Source organism: Bos taurus, chromosome 16 (genome assembly GCF_002263795.3).
Source record: "Bos taurus isolate L1 Dominette 01449 registration number 42190680 breed Hereford chromosome 16, ARS-UCD2.0, whole genome shotgun sequence".
NCBI lineage: Eukaryota > Metazoa > Chordata > Mammalia > Artiodactyla > Bovidae > Bos > Bos taurus.
This window is the reverse complement of record NC_037343.1, coordinates 40644313-40665284: the sequence shown is the minus strand read 5'-3', so window position 1 is coordinate 40665284 and position 20972 is coordinate 40644313. Positions and strand designations below refer to the sequence as shown.

Below are 20972 nucleotides of genomic sequence, written 5' to 3'. Positions count from 1 at the left end.
ACACATATATATACAAATATTTATATTCCATTTTTTAAACATTCTCTCTTCCATTATAGTTTATTACAAGATATTGAGTATAGTTCCTAGTGCTTGGAATATATTCTTCTTGAGATAAGCATGTCATACTTTAAAGATATGTTTAGAAGGTTGAAATAGTCAGGATATTTGAGAGCCTAACCTTGGTTAAAGGCAGAAGAAGGAGCTGGATTATATTTGGAACAGTTCCTCATTTAAGGAAATATTTACTGAATTGAGTAAGCAGAGGCAATTCCAATTAAAAGTTGGAGAGGAATCAGGAGAAGGAACAAATCAGAGAAGCAGGAAGGAAATAGTCTGCCTTTTCAGTAGTCAATTTTAAATTCTGTGCTGGTGTTTATGCCTTTCAGACATGATAAAGAGAAGAGTTATGGGTAGAATGAATCAATATCTTCTAGAGTCAGTTTATTATTCTTCTCTGAATCACAGCATCCTAGACAGAGCCACAAAACATTGCAGTATTGAAAAATTATTCCCATGTGACTCAGTGACTCTTCTTCAGAGATATCTGGGCCAAGTTAAATTTGATAACTCAGTGAGAAATATTGCGGCAATTAGTGTGGTAGTAAAAAAAAAAATGGGTTATAAGACAGTATCTCTAGGCCCAGGTCCCCACTCCACTGTCACCAGTCATTAATGGTGTGATACACCTTTCAAAGGTTTTTTTTTTCCTTTTTAAATTTATTTAGTTTTTGGTTGTTCTGGGTCTTTGTTGCTAAATGTGGGTTTTCTCTAGTTGTGGTGACCAGGGGCTACTCTCTGTGTTACACAGTTTTCCCATTGCAGTGGTTTCTCTTATTGTGGAGCTAGGCTCTAGGCACACAGGCTTCAGTAGTTGTTGCTCCCAGGCTCTACAGTGTGGAGCACAGTAGCTGGAGCACAGAGGATTTGGTTGCTCTGCAGCATGTGGAATCTTCCCAGACCAGGGATTAAACCCATGTCCCCTGCATCGGCAGGTGGGTTCTTATCCACTGTATGTGTTAGTTGCTCAGTCGTGTCCGGCTCTTTGCAACTCCATGGGGTGTAGGCTGCTAGGCTCCTCCATCCATGTGATTTTCCAAGCAAGAATACTGGAGTGGGTTGTCATTTCCTTCTCCCTTATCCACTGTATGACCAGGGAAGTCCTCAAGTTCTCTTATCCTTAGCATCTTCTTTCAGAAATGAGGATGTTCGATAGGCTTTTCCCCTAATTAAAAAAAAAAAAAAAAAAAACTTTGATTCTTAGAAATTTTTTCTTCAAAATACTTTACCTATTTTTATTTGAAAGAACATCAGATGAATTACACCCTATGGTAAATATTTTAAAAATCATTCTTTTCTAGGATTTCATAATTGATTTAGTCTTGACAACCTCTCTCAGAAGGGTGAAGAGAGAAGCACTTATGGAACACTTCTTAGCCAAAACTTTACATCTCTTTCATTCTCAGAAAAGCATTATGAAGTAGAAATTTTCTCTAATTTTACCACGAAGGAAATGAAGAATATGCTGATGGCCACTGAGCAGATAAGAACTGCCTCTCTCAGGTCTGTCTGATTTAAAAACGCTTATTCCTTCTAGCACATAATTCTAATATTATGTGTGGGGCGGCAGGGGAAGAGGTGAGTGGAGAAGGCAGGTATTCCATTTAACAGATGGAAAGATTGAGTACAGCGAACCAGGAGACTTCCTCAATTTTGCAATAAATCAGTATTTTTGATTCCAGGATGAAAACTTCAGGTTTTTGGAATAGAGTGTAAGCTCAGACTGGAGGACAGGGTGCAATAAAATATCTTTTTATGATAATTTTATTTCTATTTGATGCCAGCATTGAATTTTCAGAGTTTCAAAATGGTGAGATATAAAAGAATTAAGCTTGTTGTGTTGACATTTTAAAAATTAAATTCTAGTAATACACTTGGTGTTTTCTAGAGATTATCTTCGAATGAACACATTTTATGCCCTAGAAATCCATGAAACTATTTTTTCCAAACCTTGCATCCCAGTCTCCCTAATCTACTGCCTCACACATACACATTTGGAGTATAATAGGGCTTAATCTTGAACTTTATTTTTTCCTTACAAAAAGTAATTATCTGGAAATAATTTGTAATACTGCCCAGTTCCGTAGTTGTTCTTGTTTTAGGAAATAGTTTTTTCCCCTTTTAACTTCCCTTGTTTTCTTCTTTTAATCCTCTGTGTTTGTATTGGCTTTTAGCCCTGTGCATTGGGCCTAGTGCCAAGTGCGAGTCAGCACTTAGCCTAGAAGTATCATTTTCCAACACACAGAATCAGGAGGAAAACCCCGCCTCTCACACCCACTACTAATTAGCATACTATTCTACAAAACTGACTAGTTGCACCATGTGCTCGTCACTCGTGAATTTCTGCTTTCCACAGCTCTCATTCCTGCAGACAATGAGTTTGAGCCACATGGAGAATATGCCTTTAAGCCATTCAAGTCTTCAAGGAGCACAGAGACCATCCTGGAAACAATGGCTCTTCTACTCAACAGTAATTATTGTGCTATTACTTTGCTCCTTCAGTGCACTAATCTTTACTTTTCTTCCACTCAAGGTAAGGAGACAACAGAATCTAAGGTTACAATGTATTGTACTCCTCTTTTCTTTTGTTAAGTCTAGTTGTTAGCATTGTCACTCAATATTGTTAGAGCTTTGAAAGAAAGAGACAAGTAAGGTAAGTAATAGATGGTGTAGTCTCTTTGAGAAGAGAAATGCACTGAACTAGGAGTAAGAAGATACGAATTCTGGGTTTAGGTCTCTCAATAACTAGCTGTATGCATTTGAAAGACATTTAATCTTTCTGGTTCTCAGCTTCTTCATCTGAAAAGTGGTGGTAGGGAAATGGATTTGTTCATCATCATGTCCCTTCTAGCCATAAAATACAGTGATTAATACTTTATCTAAGTGTGGTATAGAACATAAAGGGAGTCAAGAGGGGGGCAATGACTTCGGGCTAGGTTGATCAGGGAAGGCTTCACAGAGGAAGGAGGAAGTACTTTCTTTTTTGGGAAGCCCCTGATGCTTATCGGGAATTTCCCACTGAGCTCTACTCCAAATTATGGGTCTAGGGGAGAGAATGGAGATCCATTAGATTCTTAGTAAAAGTTTTTTTCTGACTGTTGTTTACATAGTGTTGATCAGAAAGAACATAAATGCCTTATTTAATTTAGGATTTAGCCAATTCCTGGGTACATCTGAAAACAGTGACTGCAGAAACATTTTTCTAAGGGACAGATTGACCAGTTAAGATTTCAAAGATATGGTTCTACTACTAAAGATATTTGAAAGCAACTGAGAAAAGATACAGGAGGAAACAGTACAGAGAAGATGCTGATGTTAACCTAGGGCAAGCAGAGCTTTGGCCAAGTTTTTACACAGTAGCCCATTAATTTGTATTTTGTAACTGTACACAATGGTGTACAAGAAAGGAATTTGTGACCACATCCCCCAGTGTCTCAAGGAATGTTTCAAGCAGACCTCTGAACTCTCTGGACAGTGAAGCTTTGAGCAGCAGGAAGAAAAGTCATTAGGAATTCTTTGTTTCAATTTCTGAAGAAAGGGAAGGGTGAGAATAGCAACAACTTAAATTTGGAAGTGCCTTTTCCTTCTCAAAACCACTCCACATGCTATTAGCCTGATGACATTGAAAAACATAGGGTAGGTTTTCCGTGTCATCAGTTCCTGCATGTGACTGGGGACTCTGCCTGGGAGAGAAGAGAAGTGTCTTTCTCAGAGGCACACAGCTGCTCTTGCAAAGGGAAGGAGGAGGTCTCATACTCCCAGAGGCATTTAGGACACCTCTTGCCAACGTTGAACTTGATGAGGCCCCTGTGTCTGAGCTCTTATTCTGGGATTCCCTCTTCTAGACAACATGCAGCTACCCAGTGAAAGGTTCTGCTTCTAAAGAAACAGCCCAGAGTTTGTTCCAAATTTGGGGAATTTTGAAAAGTTTTCAGGATATTGTCCTGACAGGGTGCCATGGAAGCTTTGTTCCCATGGGAAAAGCCAATGACTGGCTGATGGTACAATGATATTAGCTTCCATATTCCACTTTCCCGCACTTCTCTTTCCCTATTGGCCACAGGTTAGTATTTTTGGAAAAGACGACTGAATGACTGTGGGTGATGAGTCATTACTAGGTAGCCACTTCCACCTCCTTATAATGCTCTATGACCTTGGAGTTTACATTGTTTTCATCTCCACTCTGGTTATTGTATACAAAATCCCACTTTCCAACCTCTCTAGGCACTAATTCAAAAAGTGTTAGACAGGAAGACTCAGATCTTTTTAAACCAACAAAAACTTCCGTGGGAGGATTCTTTTTTTCTTTCTTCCCTCTCTTTCAGAAGACATCTCACTGAAAGAATCAGTTATGAGCCCAAGGAGATGGTCCCCCACCCCCTACATGAAAATAACCTTACAGAAATTATCTCTTAAGAAACCTAATGTTCACCCATCCAGGTTCGATGGATGAGACAGGGTGCTCAGGGCTGGTGCACTGGGATGGCCCTGAGGGATGGGATGGGGAGGGAGGTGGGAGGGGGATTCAGGATGGGGAACACATGTACACTCATGGCTGATTCATGTCAATGTATGGCAAAAACTACTATAATATTGTAAAGTAATTAGCCTCCAATTAAAATAAATAATTTAAAAAATAAAAAATACCTTCATAGCAAAAAACAAAAAAAGAAGAAACCAAATATTCAGGAGAGTCCCCTGCTTCAGTGAAACGAAGGATACTTTCAAAAGGGGAAGTTTTGCATGTATTTATAAGCATAGTAGATTCTATTTCCAAATGATGATTTGATTAGAGTTGGTTTGGAGAAATAATTATTAAGTTTACTTATTAACCCAATTACATAAATCTGAGCTTAAATCAAAATGGGGTTACAAGAGCCACTGATCCTTCTAAGCAAAGATGAATTAACTAAACAGGACTCATATACTGCTTTATAAGTGGATATTTACTCCTTCCAAACATCACCAGGATTAGAAATACAAACTGCTCTGGAGCCGTAGGGGTGAGACTTTTGACTCAGACAGGCTGTTTGGATCTCAGCCTGGCCTTTTTTCAGCTGCGTGACCTTGGGCTAGTTACATAATCCTCCTACTTCTCATTTCCTCTTCTGCAAATGAAAATGTTATCTCATAGAGTTGTGGTAAGAATTAAGAGACAGTACAATCCTGACCCATAGTAGACTCTTAGTAGATAGTAGTGATTCATATTTATACCATTATTATTAATGACTTTACAATGAAGATAAAGACTTAACAAAATGGGTATTCCTTGCTTATCTATTCTACTTCCTCAACCAAAGAGTGTGTCTCACTGCCAAATACAGGATTTTAGTGATTAGACAGATTTTCACTTGTGACAATAATGACAGAATATCACAACGTTGGTTTCTGTAGTTCTAAATGGACATTAAAGCTGCCCACCATGCAACATCCAAGATTTCTCCAATTAATTTTTCTGTGGCCTTAGGTTTCTTCACACACTCTTTATACATGACAGAAGACAACATAGATGTTATCAATGGCACATTTTTTGGCATGCTTTTATATTTAGATTGTTACTCAGTTGCTTCATGTGTTGATTTGTGTCTTTCTAGAAAGGTGATAAACTTCTTAAGAAGCAATGACCATAGATGACATTAGTTTCTCTTGCCTACAATGCTAGTATAATATATAGGTACATAAAGTTTGTTTCATCCTTCATTATAATCAACATCATTATCAAAACACTAATACTTAATAAGCAGGACAAGACAGAATATCTGGGCAAAATCCTTTATGAGACTTAACTCATTTAAGCACATGAACAACCTAAATGGACTAGGTGCTGCGATTGCCCCATTTTATAAATGAGAAAATTGAAGTTAAGGGAGTCCCTATCACATGGGTTAAACAAAATGGAATTTCAGCATCTCTTCTAAGAAACTCTATCAACAAAATATTCTTGACTACAATCCCAATATATATGCTAACTGCTAAGTCTTATACAAATTATAATATTTTGTATATTAAAAAGATATGCAATATAAGTTTATAAGGATAAACCAAGTGATATGCTTAATGTGGTTTATTCACAGTGCAAAAACATTTTGCTTTTACCAAAATATTGTATTTGTATAATATGCAATTATATAATATAAACACTTATAAAACAATTGAAATAGTATTTTAGTAATTTGATAAATGTTTCTTTTATTTTCTTAATCTTAGTTTAACACATTTTAATACAAGAAATTGAAAGTTATTGTCTAATTTACCTTGATTCATGGTCTTGACTGTCATAACTGAAAAATCACCTCCTGAACACATATAGATCAAAATGGAAGACTGCGTCTTTGAGTACGCTTACCATGTTATGACACTAAAATTTAATAAACTTTAATAAATTTTAAATAAAATTTAAATAAATTTTATTTATTTAATTTAAATTTAAATAAATAAATAAAATTTATTTAAATAAAATTTAAATAAAATTCCATCATTCAATAGTGCAAAGTTCCTTTTTAAAGAACTTAATAGTCCCTCACTCCATTCATGATTTTTTTCCCTTCCTTAGACAACTTAAATTCCATAGTTCATAATTAAAATCCTTACCAAGGTGGCCTTTCCTTCTGAGCCTCCTCTGTGGGTTCTTTCTTATTCCCTGACCCCTACACACTGCAATATCTCAATACTCTTTCCTATCTATAATCACTGATTTGATGCTCTTATATAGATTCATATCTTAACTCACCATGCAGATGCTGAAGGCTCCTAAATTAATTTTTTTTTTTTTTAGAACTCCTTAAATTCCATCCTTATAGATCCAGTCGCCTTCTTGACACTCCTACCTGGGTATCTAATACTCATCACAAATCTGACATGTCCAAAAAATGAACTCATGATTCTTTTCCCCCAATTTACTCCTCTTAAATCTTGCTCATTTCAGTCATTAACAGTGTTATCTTTCTAATTGCTCAGATTTTGGTGTCATCTTTGTCTCATTTTCTTATCCATATCCATGTCAGGAACTCCTGTTTACTCAATTTCCAATCACTTGTCACCATCTCCACAGCTGGTACCTTGGTCAGAGGCACCATGCTTTCTTGCCTAGATGCTTACACTGATCTCTTACCTTGTAACTCTTGCCACTCTTTAATGTATTTAGCATAGCAGCCAGAGAAATCCTATTAAAAAATTGGCATCCTGTTTAAGCTCAAAAAGTCTCTTAAACAGTTTGCTGCAAGAAAACCAATGCACTGTTACATGGCCCCTGCAAAAAATGTTTGTGGATATACCTTATCTTACTACCAAGTATCGTAAAGCCTTTAGTATTTAAATATCTGTACTTATAAAATCAACCACACTGATAGCTTTCTGTGGCATGTAATTTGTGTTGCAAGATTTTGAAACTGAGATCTCCTCAGGGTTATCTCAATTACTATGTGTGATGCATGATTATCTAAATATTAAATAGGGGAGACTTTATCACTCTGATACATTAATAAATATTTCTATAGCTTAATTTTCTATTTAAAATAAATATAAATGGGAATTGTTAGTTTCTTCTCACGTGCCAGTGGATCATCTTATGCAGTCACTGGGGTGCAGAGACATATAGAAAATTTCTATAGCCCAAGAGAAGGAGCATCCAAGATCAAATAGGTGTCCTATAGGTGGAGATTAGGTGGATAGAAGGAGTTCTTAACTTCCTCCTAGAAGACCCAAAAGGTAGCTGTGTAGTGAAAGGTAGAGGAAGGAGCCAGTCATCTGTAAAGGAAAGCAGAGAGATCCAAAACAGGGTGGAGGGAGGGATTTTTTTTTTTTTTTTTTTTTAATGTGGTTAGGGCAGAGAAGTCTGCTTCAGGAATCTGAGCCTCTAAATAATCAAGAAAACTGTGACACTGTCACCATCCTGACCAATTCCTCTTCTTCCCCTACAGACTGCCCAAGGACCCTGTGTAGCGAAGTTTGGTGAGTAACCTGTCTCACAGAGGATGAGATGGTTGGATGGCATCACCGACTCATGAGTTTTAGACATGAGTTTGAGTAAATTCTGGGAGTTGGTGATGGACAGGGAGGCCTGGCATGCTGCAGTCCATGGGGTCGCATAGAGTCAGATACGACTGAATGACTGACTGGACTGAACTGTCTTATAGGCCTCCTTTTTACTTTTCTTACTATTTGCTGCAAAAGGCAAGCTCCAGCGCTAAGAAAGGATGCATTCTATTTTAGTTATCCTACAACTACTGTTTTTAACTGTTAATCATGTAGTTGTCTAGGAGCTGAGGCTTCAGCTCTGTTTTTAATTGTTTTAATAAGCACAAGTTTCAGATTTCTACGACTTTTCCCTGGGACAGACTCAGAGACCTTCTCACATTTCCCATATTGCTAGTGTCCACTAGAGTGAGTGTAGGGTGCAATTTTTGTTTCCAAGTGTAAAGATGAGAAACGAGAGGGGAGTGGTCCCTTCTCTGCTCCTTTCACCTCTCCTCTTAGCTCCTGAGTCACTTTCCTTTATAGTGACCTGGTACTTGCTTAGAAGACACAGTAAGGTTTACAGTTGAGCCTTTGGGTATTTTTTTAGAATACATACAAAATTAAAAATGAATACATTTGGGGTTGTTTACTGGTTTAAGATCAAACACCCATTTTCCGCTGAGAGCAGACTACTTCTAGAGTCAACTTCAAATGCCGTTTTACTGTACAGCACAAATAGCCAGGCTTCCTTGACTTGAGAGGATAGGGAATCTCATTTTACTTGTCTCTGCCTTTTTGATTTGTTGTTTTTTCTAGTAAATGGAGTGAAACTCCTCATGATATGTTTGAAATACCCTCTTGATGTGGTAAAAGTTGAGAACCTCAACTTTAAGGTTGAGGCTCCCGCCATCACAGAATTAAACATGAAAACCAGTGATACTTCTTCCTGGTGACTTGCCTATTATCTATAGCATGGTCAAGCAGGAAGAAATTTACTGGGCTCTGGATTCAATGGAGAAACAGGGAGACTTTGCTTTCTGCTTTGATGATCTCTCCTTCATTCTCCTTCAGACCCTTATATCAGTTATTTATATATAAAGAAGAATTTAAGTCAATGTGTTATCTCTTTTAGTATATTTTTAATCAAGGTTTCTTTCTAATTATTTGACAAAGGCTTTGCCCCCATAACAAAAATTATGGAGCATTAGAGAACACACCAGATAATTATTGCACATTCTGGGATTCTGAAATTACATCTTTGTGTAAAAACAATGAACATTAGGAAAATGTGTAAATTCCATAAAAATCAAAGTCTTGATCCTTTTCACATCCCCCATGACAGCAATAACCTAGGGATACTTCTATTTAAACAGTCAAATAATTTCCATGTATTAACTAGTTAATTTACCAGTAGCTATTTGCTAAGGATTTAGATAATAGTATCTCAAGTGAATCTTGAATGACACATACCTATAAGCTGAAGCACCATTATTTAGACACAGTACACCTAATTCAGCATATACTGGGTAGTAGGAAGTCTTTTTGGTGTTGAAGATACAGCTATGGACAAAATAAAGGAATATTTGATTTCCCTGGTGGCTCAGACGGTAAAGCGTCTGCCTACAATGCAGGAGACCCGAGTTTGATCGCCGGGTGGGGAAGATCCTCTGGAGAAGGAAATGGCAACCCACTCCAGTACTCTTGCCTGGAAAATCCCATGGATGGAGGAGCATGGCAGGCTATAGCCCATGGGGTCACAAAGAGTTGGACACGACTGAGCAACTTCACTTTTCCTTTGTCCTCAAATGTTATATTCAAGTAGGTATAAGATTGATAAATAAACAACTTAAATTATAATAGGCTAGATGGTGACAACTTCTATGAAGAAAACTAAAACAAGATAAAGAGAGAGAGTGACAGGAGAGCACTATTTTAAACAGATTGATGAGCAGGCCTCATTGATAAAGTGATACATAATAAATAGTATTGCTACAGAAAAACATGAATATACATTTCTGGACTGCCAACTCTTGTCATCACCATCCTAGTGTGCCATTCCTTTCTTCTTTTTATTTCACAAATACTGATTGACAAATGATACAGTGCTATTTCCCTATTCCCTAACCCATTTCCCTATTCCAAACTTATTTTCTTAGAGCCCCCCAAGCAAGAGATAAACTTAGGCAATTTCTTCAAAGTAGGGAGTGGTAGATACTTAAAATTGTGGTTGGAGAGAACTAGTATAGACCTTTCCTATAAATAGGAAAGAAACTATTATCAAGAAGATGATGAAATAATTAAATAACTATGCTTTTCTTTTTGTTTCTCCCCCTATTCCCCCCTTATAAATATCTTGTAGGACCATTACCTTCAAAATGGCAAATGCCTTCTCCTGAGCCTTCTTGTGTGAATAAGACAGCTGACTGGAGGCTGAAGATACTTCAGAATGGTTTGTACTTAATTTATGGCCAAGTGGCTCCCAATACAGCCTACAAGGGACGAGCTCCTTTCGAGGTGCAGCTGCGTAAGAATGAAGACCCCATACAAGCTCTAACCAACAACTCTATGATCCAGAATGTAGGAGGGGCTTACGAATTCCACGCTGGAGATGTAATAGACTTGATATTCAATGCTGAGCATCAGGTTCTGAAAAATAAGACATACTGGGGGATCTTTTTACTTACAAATCCCCAATTCATCTCCTAGAGACTTGATTCGGTCTCCTCATCCTCTTCAGCACTTGCAGAGACATCAGTGCATAGGCTGGACAAGGAAGATTTTCAATCTCTGCAGTTCATCTGAGTATACAAATCAACAGAAACAGAACTCCTTGCATGTGAATTTTCTTTTCTCATGCCTGTCTGAATGAGACTCAGAAGAAGGACAAAAGGCATTTGGTAACCCTTGATGTTAGATCAGCAAAGACAGTTTTATTAGTTCATGAAATGAATATGGGTAGCTAGAGGACAGAATCTTCTCCAAGTGTCTTTGTTTAACCCTTGAATCTCTGGGTGGAAAAATGAAGTCTTATTCCCACAGGAGTCTTATCTTGTATGCAGAAAAGATCCAGGGCAGTAGTCTGCCCTTGTTCTCATATACCTGGACTGTGGACTGCTTGACTTCATTCTTCCCATATTCCTATCTTCTGAGACCCTCCTAATAAAAAAGTAGTCAGACTTGGAGGGTGGCCACTGCTATGCAAGCATTACCCCACTTTACATTTGATGGCATGAGGGGACAGAGACACAGGTGGCATTGGTGTGGGATGCACTTTATTCTGGAATTTTTCTTAATTTAATCACACTCAGGATGCTTGGTGCTTTATAAAACCAGCTGGTCAAAAGGGTCATTCTGAACCTTTACATAGGGCTTCATGAGAACTTGTTTGTCTATGTGCCTAAACATGGCCGATGGTAAAGAAAGAGTAATCATTACTAATCATAAGATTTAACCACAGAAATTTATATTACCAGTACTGTATTTTTTCATGTCATGATTCCGTATTTTTAGCTGGCTAGGCAGTTTGCAAAGTATTTTCATATATCACATGGCAACTCTAGAAAGTTAACGGGGCAGGTATTTTGGCACAATTATAACACTGAGAATATGGAGGCAGGTGGAACATAGGTAACTTGCTTCACCCCACAGAACAAATGATTAACAAGGGGCCATGGGCTTCCCACTGTATCACACTATTTTAGCTTTAGGGTTGGTATTTCTGCTCTCATGTGGATGTCTATAAAGTTTAGCAGATTAGATCTTCAGGGGGTATATATTCTCTTGGCAGATAGAGGGAAGCTACACCAATGCCTTCCTTTCTCAAAGACTTCTTTTCCTTTCCTTACCTGGACCAGGGAGCATGGGCTATTGTTCAGGACTGACTTCAACTGAACTCCCTTCCTCACTTTGTAGAGACTGTCTTGGTCAAATGTATTAAGTTCCAAAAATAATGAATAGCACTCAACTCAATAATGGTCTGCTAAAGTTTTGGACTCTACAAAATTAACTAGCTGCTTATGGGTTCTTATTGAAAGGTATGTAATATGATTACATGATAACCCAATTTAAGATATTTATGGATATTTGTAAAAAGCTACAGTGTGTTAATAATATCACCGTATAAAGCTAATTTAAAAATATTTGTATTGTCTGCTTAGGAGCAAACTAAGCCTGAGGCCAAGGTGCTTCTTAGTATTTCTTTTTTTGTTGTTGTTTTTTTTTTTTAATGCAATCTGTTGGGCCAAAGACTTGGATGCCTGGTTCCTCTTGCATTTGTGTATTTTCTCAGGAAATTAAAGTTATACGACATATATTTATGGAAACTTGCCGGTGTTAATCATTGTTGAGTTATAAGCAGCAGTGTGCAGGAGTGGGCCAGCACTAGCTCATAAGAAAGTGAAGTTGCTCAGTCATGTCCAACTCTTGGTGACCCTATGGACTGTAGCCCACTAGACTCCTCTATCCATGGGATTTTCCAGGAAAGAATACTGGAGTAGGTTGCCATTTCCTTCTCCAGGGGATCTTCCTGACCCAGGGATCTGACTCAGGTCTCCCGCACTGCAGACAGACTCTTTACCATATGAGCCACTAGGGAATCCCTGCTCCTAAGAACTGATTGTTATATTTTCAAAAATTGCACATTCTGGCTATGAAATACAGTCATCCTTGAAATTGGCTATGGTGGGACTATTTATACCATGGGAATTGGCAATCAGGGCTTTTCTTTTTGGAAAGTCTATTAACCAGCACACCACTGCTTGTAAAACTCTCCTCAATAAAGCCTCTCAGTTCCTGCCTTGTTCTTGGAACAATCAGGATAGGCAAGGGAGAAAGTGAAATTGTCATAGTCCTTACAAATAGCCCCACCTATTAGTTATTTCTCAGGGCAAGCAGAGGTCTCCACAGTTGCAACCAAAAGCTACCAACAGATGACCTTTAAATTTCCCTAGTGTTGTGATTTCAGGGTTGTTTTTTTTTTTTTTTTTTCAATGTATACTCTGTTTCCTTGTTTCTTCAAATAGTTGTTTAAATTTTATACCTATAATAAAGTATATGTTGGTAAGCAGGCTATAACTGACATATCTGTGGGTTATCAGGCTAGTGTTTGTGATCTAGAGAATGTAACTATACATCAAAGATATTGTTGCCCATATGAAACACTTATTTTTTAAAAGTTTTCTACTTGAGATACAGTTTGATTTACTGTGTTACTTTTAGGTGAACAACATAGTGATTCAAAATTTTTATAGATTATAGTCCACTGAAAGATATTATATTGGCTAAATTCCCTGTGCTGTACAATGTATCCTGTTAGCTTATTTATTTTATACATAGTAATTTGTACTTGCTAATCTGGTACTTCTGTCTTGCCCCTCCTTCCCTCTTCTCACAGGTAACCACTAGTTTGTTCTCCATATTTGCGAGTCTATTTCTGTTTATTCATTTGCTTTTTATAAAGATTTTATATATAAATGATAACATACAGTATTTGTCTTTCTGACTTATTTCACTAAGGATAATGGTTATGTTATTTCAAATGGTATTATTTTATTCTTTTTGACATCTGAGTAATATTTCACTATATATAAACCACAGCTTTATCCGTTTATCCATTGGTGGGCATTTGAGTCACTTCCATGTCTTGGCTGTTGTAAATAATGCCGCTATGAACATTGAAATGATACATGCACTCCAAATCAGTGCTTTTGATTCTTTAGATGTATACATAGGAGAGGGATTGCTGGATCATACTGTAGTTCTATGTTTAGGTTTTTGAGGAACCCCATACTGTTCACCATAGTGCCTGCACCAATTTACATTCCCACCAACAGTGTAGGAAGGTTCTTTTTGCTCCACATCCTTGCCAACGTTTGTTATTTGTGGTCTTTCGATGATAGCTATTTTTATTACTCCCTCTTTATAAATTTTATCATAATCTCTCCTCCTGACTCTGACCTCATTTACATCCTTGATCTTCCTAAAGTGTCTAAGAGGAGTGGCACAGGGAGCTTACCTTCATTCCTTTTATAAATTCTGCATATTTGCAGTGACAATTTGATATTGTCTCACTTTAATATTGTCTCACTTTGATATTCAAGTACCAATCATATTACCATCCAGTTATACTCTCGTGTGTCAAAAAGGGATCTAGGAAAACTTTAATAAAACACAGAAATACAAAAAGTCCCAACATCATCACAAAGAGCAATAAGAGTTGAATAAAAAGGCAGATGATGAGGAAAATCACTGCTCAGAGAAGTTAGACTTAAGAAAACTGTTAGAAATGAACATAGTCAAGAAAAATTAGAGAAGTGTGATGGAAATAGTTCAACTTTTATAGAAAAAAAAAAAAACAAAACAGTGCTGAGCTCTAAGCAGGCTCTATCTACAGTTCTAAAACAAATGCTCAAGATAGTAAAATGCAGACTCTTCCATTCATTTTATCTTAATCTGATTTCTGTTAGCAATTAACAACTTTAAGGAGTTCAACACACTTTGGATGAGCTATTACTCTGAAATACAGCAGTATTAGTGAATCCCATTACATTGCTTGGAGAAGCAGGCTTGAGGGTTTATGGGATCTGCTTCAAGGAATTCAGGAAGTGTTGGACAATAGAAAAATGAAAATTCAACAAACAGGCCCCATTAGAATAAACCAGCCTTCTCATTTCTTCAGTTGCATGTGGAAATCTCAGATTTCAGCATCCAGGGTGATTGTTTCTACCCAGCTTTGGTATTGTCCAGGGATATCGGACATGGCTTAGTAACTAAACCACCACCACCATGCGCAGGGGGTGGTGGGGTGGTGGTGGAACGGAGATGTTGTTCACAATGGGCCTCAACACAGAATCAGACTGTGGTGTACCGGTGGGTTTAGAATGGAAATCTTCCCTACCTACTTTTGGACTGTTCCTCTTATCCAATGGGCTGGTCTCTGAGAGGAATCCAGTGACTAGAGTCCAAGGTCCGCCGCAGTGCCTGGGCCATAGTTCTTACTGTCTGCTGAATGAACAAATGAATCACAAATTTGAGTGTTGGTGTGAATTTAGCATTATCATGTGTACTTTGGATGACAGACTCCAGTGGGCAAAGCCTTTAGGCTCCCTTTATTTATTGTCTTCCATTTCATCACCTACTGTTCTTAAATGCTGCCCTTCGCTATCAACCTGTTCTTAGGAACATTGTTAAAGTAATTGAGGAAATAAAAGAACCTTGTTAATTAACTTGCACTAAGGGTCAAGGGTCAATAAGCTACCTGTCTCACATCACCAGAACTGGAAAAATTCCTATTTGGTTTAATGATTGCTGGGCAGATGCACCAAGAGCAGCTATCTTTACAATACTAAGACAGAACAATTTGTTCAGTGAGCAATAGCAGAATTTTTCAAAGTCAGGTCTATAAACTTTACATCAGATTTATCCAGTAAGCTTAAAAAAATCCTTAGTCCCCATTCATATTCCACTGAATAAATGTTTCTAGGAATGAGCCCTAGGAATCAAATTTTTAACTAGCTCTGATCCATTGGTTTTTCTTATGCACATTTGCTAAGGTACATAAGAACCACTGCTTTATGGCATACAACTTTGCATCTCAGCTGAATATTTCTCCAAGTATTTAAAGACAGTCAAAGCTTCTAAATAAATACAATTTAGAAAGTAAAACAAACAAACAAAAAAACCCTAAGTTTTGTTGCCCATGAGGCTTACCATAATCCATTTCTCATCACAAAATCACCTGAACTTCTATCCTCTGAGTCTGAGAAAAGGTCAAGATCTTCACTTTTTATAACCTAGTGACAACTTTGCCAATTGAATGCTGGCAATCTATAGCATACAAGCTTTGCCACAATCAATATTACATTATCTACTTGTATGCTGTCAGCTCTCAAATATTTATCTCTAGCACAAGTTGTTCTCCTTTATTTCAGACTTGTAAATTCACTTGTCTACTTGACGGTCTCATGTTGTGGGTATAATATCTCAAATTCAAGTTTACCAAAATGAATCTTTACCTTCAAAAAGAATCTTTACTTTCAAAAAGAATCTGACCTCTTTTCTGCTATGGCTCTTGTCTGTGGACCAAGATTATTTCACTAGCTTCACATACTTTTTTCAAAATCCCAGTTTTGCCATTTACCAATTACTTGGATTTTGGACAAATTTCTGTCTTTTCTGAGACTCAGTTTCTTGTTTGTTCACTGTCATTTATCCAATGTCTGATATATAGTTGGAATTTAATATTTGTTGAATCAAAAATAAATTTATGTTTACAATACTAATTAATATATGAAATGTTCATGATACATAGTGATACTAGAAGGGTGGCTGCCATTGATTTTAAGAGCTAGATTTATTCCTAAAATTTTAACCTGTTTATCTAACATCTATCTTATTATCTTTCCTCTCCAAAAAGGTAAGCCCCAAGACAAAAGCATTTTATTTATTCAATGCTATATCTCCAGCACCTAGCACCTAAAACTGTTCTTGGAACATTAAAAGAACTCAACAAATTGAAATGAATGAACAAAAAAGATGGTACCTAGCTCTTGGTTAGAATGATTAGCAAGATAAAAGATACATATGTTGCAAACAACCTCTCAAAATAATCTAATATCCATTCTTCTCCATTTTTAAAAACTTAAGTAAAATAAGCCATGCAAAATTCTAAGTACATATATAACAAGTGCTCCATGAAAGTTGGCTACTATCACATACCACTATCAGGAAAGTCATTTCATTATCCTATTTCCCTAAGAAACAATACCCTAGGGCACATTAGCTTCCTTTACCATAGTAATGCTTTCACCACATCCTTAAAAGTAAGCTTGTGCTTTGGCGTTTATTAAATATATGTATTAGAAAAAGTAATGTATATCTTCTCCAAAAATGACTCTTTAGTTCAACCGTTCAGTCATGTCTGACTCTTTGTGATCCCATGAACTGCAGCAGGCCAGGCCTCCCTGTCCATACCAAGACCTGGGGTTTACTCAAACTCATGTCCATTGAGTTGGTGATGCAATCCTACCATCTTATCCTCTATTGTCCCCTTCTTCTCCCACCTTAAATCTTTCTCAGTATCAGGGTCTTTTTTAAATAAGTCAGTTTGCATCACGTGGCCAAAGTATTGGAGTTTCAGCTTCAGCATCAGTCCTTCCAATAAATCTTCAGGACTGATTTCCTTTAAGATATACTGATTGGAATTCCTTGCAGTCCAAGGGACTTTCAAGAGTCTTCTCCAACACCACAGATTTCAAAAACATCAATTCTTTGGCGCTCAGCTTTCTTTATAGTCCAACTCTCACATCCATACATGACTACTGGAAAAAACATAGCCTTGACTAGACGGACCTTTGTCAGCAAAGTAATGTCTCTGCTCTTTAATATGCTGTCTAGGTTGGTCATAATTTTTCTTCCAAGGAGCAAATGTCTTTTAATTTCATGGCTGCACCTACCATCTGCAGTGATTTTGGAGCCCCCCAAAATAAAGTCTGACACTGTTTCCCCATCTATTTGCCATGAAGTGAAGGAACCAGATGCCATGATCTTAGTTTCCTGAATGTTGAGTTTTGGGCCAACTTTTTCACTCTCCCCTTTTCACTTTCGTCAAGAGGCTCTTTAGTTCTTCTTCACTTTGTGCCATAAGTGTGGTATCATCTGCAGATCAGAGGTTCTTGATATTTCTCCCAGCAATCTTGATTCCAGTTTGTGCTTCATCCAGCCCAACGTTTCTCATGATATACTCTGCATATAAGTTAAATAAGCAGGGTGACAATATACAGCCTTGACGCACTCCTTTCTCGATTTGGAACTAGTCTGTTGTTTCATGTCCAGTTGTAACTGTTGCTTCCTGACCTGCATACAGGTGTCTCAGGAGGCAGGGAAGGTGGTCTGGTATTCCCATCTCTTTCAGAATTTTCCATAGTTTATTGTGATCCACACAGTCAAAGACTTTTGCACAGTCAATAAAGCAGAAGTATGTGTTTTTCTGGAACTCTTGCTTTTTTGATGATCCAGCGGATGTTGGCAATTTGACTTCTGTTTCCTCTGTCTTTTCTAAATCTAGCTTGAACATCTGGAAGTTCATGGTTCACATACTGTTGAAGCCTGGCTTGGAGAATTTTGAGCATTACTTTGCTAGCGTGTGAGATGAGTGCAATTGTGTGGTAGTTTGAGTATTGTTTGGCATTGCCTTTCTTTGGGATTGGAATGAAAACTGATCTTTTCCAGGCCTGTGCCACTGCCATGTTTTCCAGATTTGCTGGCATATTGAGTGCAGCACTTTCACCGCAGCATCTTTTAGGATTTGAAATAGTTCAACTGGAATGCCATCATTTCACTAACTTTGTTTGTAGTGATGTTTCCTAAGGCCCACTTGACTCTGCATTTAAGGATGTCTGGCTCTAGGTGAGTGATCACATCATCATGGTTACCTGGGCCATGAAGGTCTTTTTTGTATGGTTCTTCTGTGTATTCTTGCCACCTCTTCTTAATATCTTCTGCTTCTGTTAGGTCCATACCATTTCTGTCCTTTATTGTGCCCATCTTTGCATGAAATGTTCCCTTGGTATCTCTAATTTTCTTGAAGTGATCTCTAGTTTTTCCTATTCTATTGTTTTCCTCTATGTCTTTGCATTGATCACTGAAGAAGGCTTTCTTATCTCTCCTTGCTATTCTTTGGAACTCTGCATTCAAATGGGTATATCTTTCCATTTCTCCTTTGCCTTTTGCTTCTCTTCTTTTCTTAGCTATTTGTAAGGCCTCCTTAGACAAATATTTGCCTCTTTGCATTTCTTTTTCTTGGGATGGTCTTGATCACTGCCTCCTGTATAATGTCACGAACCTCTGTCCATAGTTCTTCAGGCACTCTGTCTATCAGATCTAATCCCTTGAATCTATTTGTCACTGCCACTGTATAATTGTAAGGGATTTGATTTGGGTCATACCTGAATGGTCTAGTGGTTTTCCCTACTTCCATCAATTTAAGTCTGAATTTTTCAATAAGGAGTTCATGATCTGAGCCACAGTCAGCTCCTGGTTTTGTTTTTGCTGACTGTGTAGAGCTTCTCCATTTTTGGCTGCAAAGAATATAATCAAGCTGATTTCAGTGTTGACCATCTGATGATGTCCATGTGTAGATTCTTCTGTTGTTAGAAGAGAGTGTTTGCTATGACCAGTATGTTCTCTTGGAAAAACTCTATTAGCCTTTGGCCTGCTTCATTCTGTACTCCAAGGCCAAATTTGCCTGTTACTCCAGGTGTTTCTTGACTTCCTACTTTTGCATTCTGGTCCCCTATAATGAAAAGGACATCTTTTTTGGGTGTTAGTTCTAAAAGGTCTTGTAGGTCTTCATAGAACCACTCAACTTCAGCTTCTTCAGCATTACGGGTCGGGTCATAGACTTGGATTACTGTGATATTGAATGGTTTGCCTTAGAAATGAACAGAGATCATTCTGCCATTTTTGAGAATGCATCCAAGTACTGCATTTTGGACTCTTTTGTTGGCTATGATGGCTACTCCATTTTTTCTAAGGGATTTCTTCCCACAGTGATAGATATAATGGTCATCTGAGTTAAATTCACTTATTCCAGTCCATTGTAGTTCCTGATTCCTAAAATGTCGATATTGACTCTTGCCATCTCCTGTTTGACCACTTCTAATTTGCCTTGATTCATGGACCTAACATTCCAGGTTCCTATGCAATATTGCTCTTTACAGTATCGGACTCTACTTCCATCACCAGTCACACCCTCAACTGGGTGTTGTTTTTACTTTGGCTCTGTCTCTTCATTCTTTCTGGAGTTATTTCTCCACTATTCTCCCATAGCATATTGGGCACCTACTGACTTGGGGAGTTCATCTTTCAGTGTCCTATCTTTTTGCCTTTTCATACTGTTCATGGGGTTCTCAAGGCAAGAATACTGAAGTGGTTTGCCATTCCCTTCTCCAATGGACCACATTTTGTCAAAAAATCTCCACCATGATCCATTCATCTTAGGTGGCTCTACACGACATGGCTCATAGTTTCATTGAGTTAGACAAGGCTGTGATCTTAGATCTTCTCTATAAACATCATCAAATGGAGAGTATACTTTATTTAAATACATCTTATTTAAATTACTAACATAATAGTGACTCAATTTGTATTATATAAACATCTAATCATTCATTCACTAATTCACTCATTTATTCCACTAATCTACACCAAGGTTTTTTAGGTACAAAATGCAGTCAGGTGCTACAATCAATGTGAAGATTTATAAGACATTGTGATTTAAGAAACTACACCTAGTAGAAGATAGATGGATTCAAATCACAAATATATAGTTCTGAGGAGTTATAGAGCTAAAAGGTATCTTATACAAAGATGATCAATGCCCCGTCAGTTGCAATTGGAAAATAGACACAGTGAAGTTAAGAAGATATTCAAGAATTAGAATCTAGATTATCCAAATCCTAGCCAAGTTTTTTTTTTTTCCACTAGATCATCCAATACAATGAAACAAGTGCTATGAATAAGCATAAGGAATAACACATTCTAGCCAAATCAGAGAAGGGGGAAATATTTGAATTCTCATATGATGAAAGGGTTGAAGGTCTCTAAGCAGAGATGAAGTGTAAGTAAATGCATGGTGTGTGAAAGAGAGCATGTGTGAGCCCCTTGCTCAGTGAAGGTCATAGATGGAGATATGAGTTGGGAACTGACACGGAATGCAAAGGAAATCAAATCCCAAACAGCTAGAGTGTTAGTTCAAGGAATCTTTGCTTTACTATTTATGGGCTTTTTGTTTTTTATTTTAGAAGTTTTTGGCTTGATGGGACCTTTTTCAGAGATGGTAGCTCAGGTACCATGGTGAAGGACGTGTTGGAGAGGCAGAGCAAGACCACCTGAAAGGCTACTGAGACAGCCCAGGTGAGGAGCGGTCTGTAAGAGACAGCAGCATCAGAGAGGGGAGG

At 37.6% G+C, this 20972-nt stretch overlaps 1 protein-coding gene and 1 long non-coding RNA gene across 6 annotated transcripts in view; one reads left to right on the top strand and one right to left on the bottom strand.

Moving 5' to 3' along the window:
* Positions 1-1136: 1136 nt before the first annotated feature.
* The window catches only part of LOC132342129 (uncharacterized), a 209629-nt gene continuing 189793 nt past the window's right edge, over positions 1137-20972 (bottom strand). The window contains exons 4-6 of one of the 3 annotated variants that reach the window (XR_009490844.1): positions 14916-15018; positions 10385-10662; positions 1137-1225 (exon numbers count right to left, since the gene is read on the bottom strand). This is a non-coding gene — a long non-coding RNA (uncharacterized lncRNA). Of the gene's footprint in view, positions 1226-10384; positions 10815-14911; positions 15019-20972 lie in introns of all 3 variants that reach the window. The other 2 variants (XR_003029724.2, XR_009490843.1) reach the window with 2 other exon arrangements.
* TNFSF18 (TNF superfamily member 18) lies at positions 1221-13503 on the top strand. 3 transcript variants are annotated; one of them, XM_059875571.1, is made up of 4 exons: positions 1221-1563; positions 2417-2593; positions 7980-8010; positions 10376-13503. In XM_059875571.1, exons 2-4 carry the CDS (start codon positions 2435-2437, stop codon positions 10720-10722), a joined length of 537 nt encoding a protein of 178 aa, XP_059731554.1. In that variant the 5' UTR covers positions 1221-1563; positions 2417-2434; the 3' UTR covers positions 10723-13503.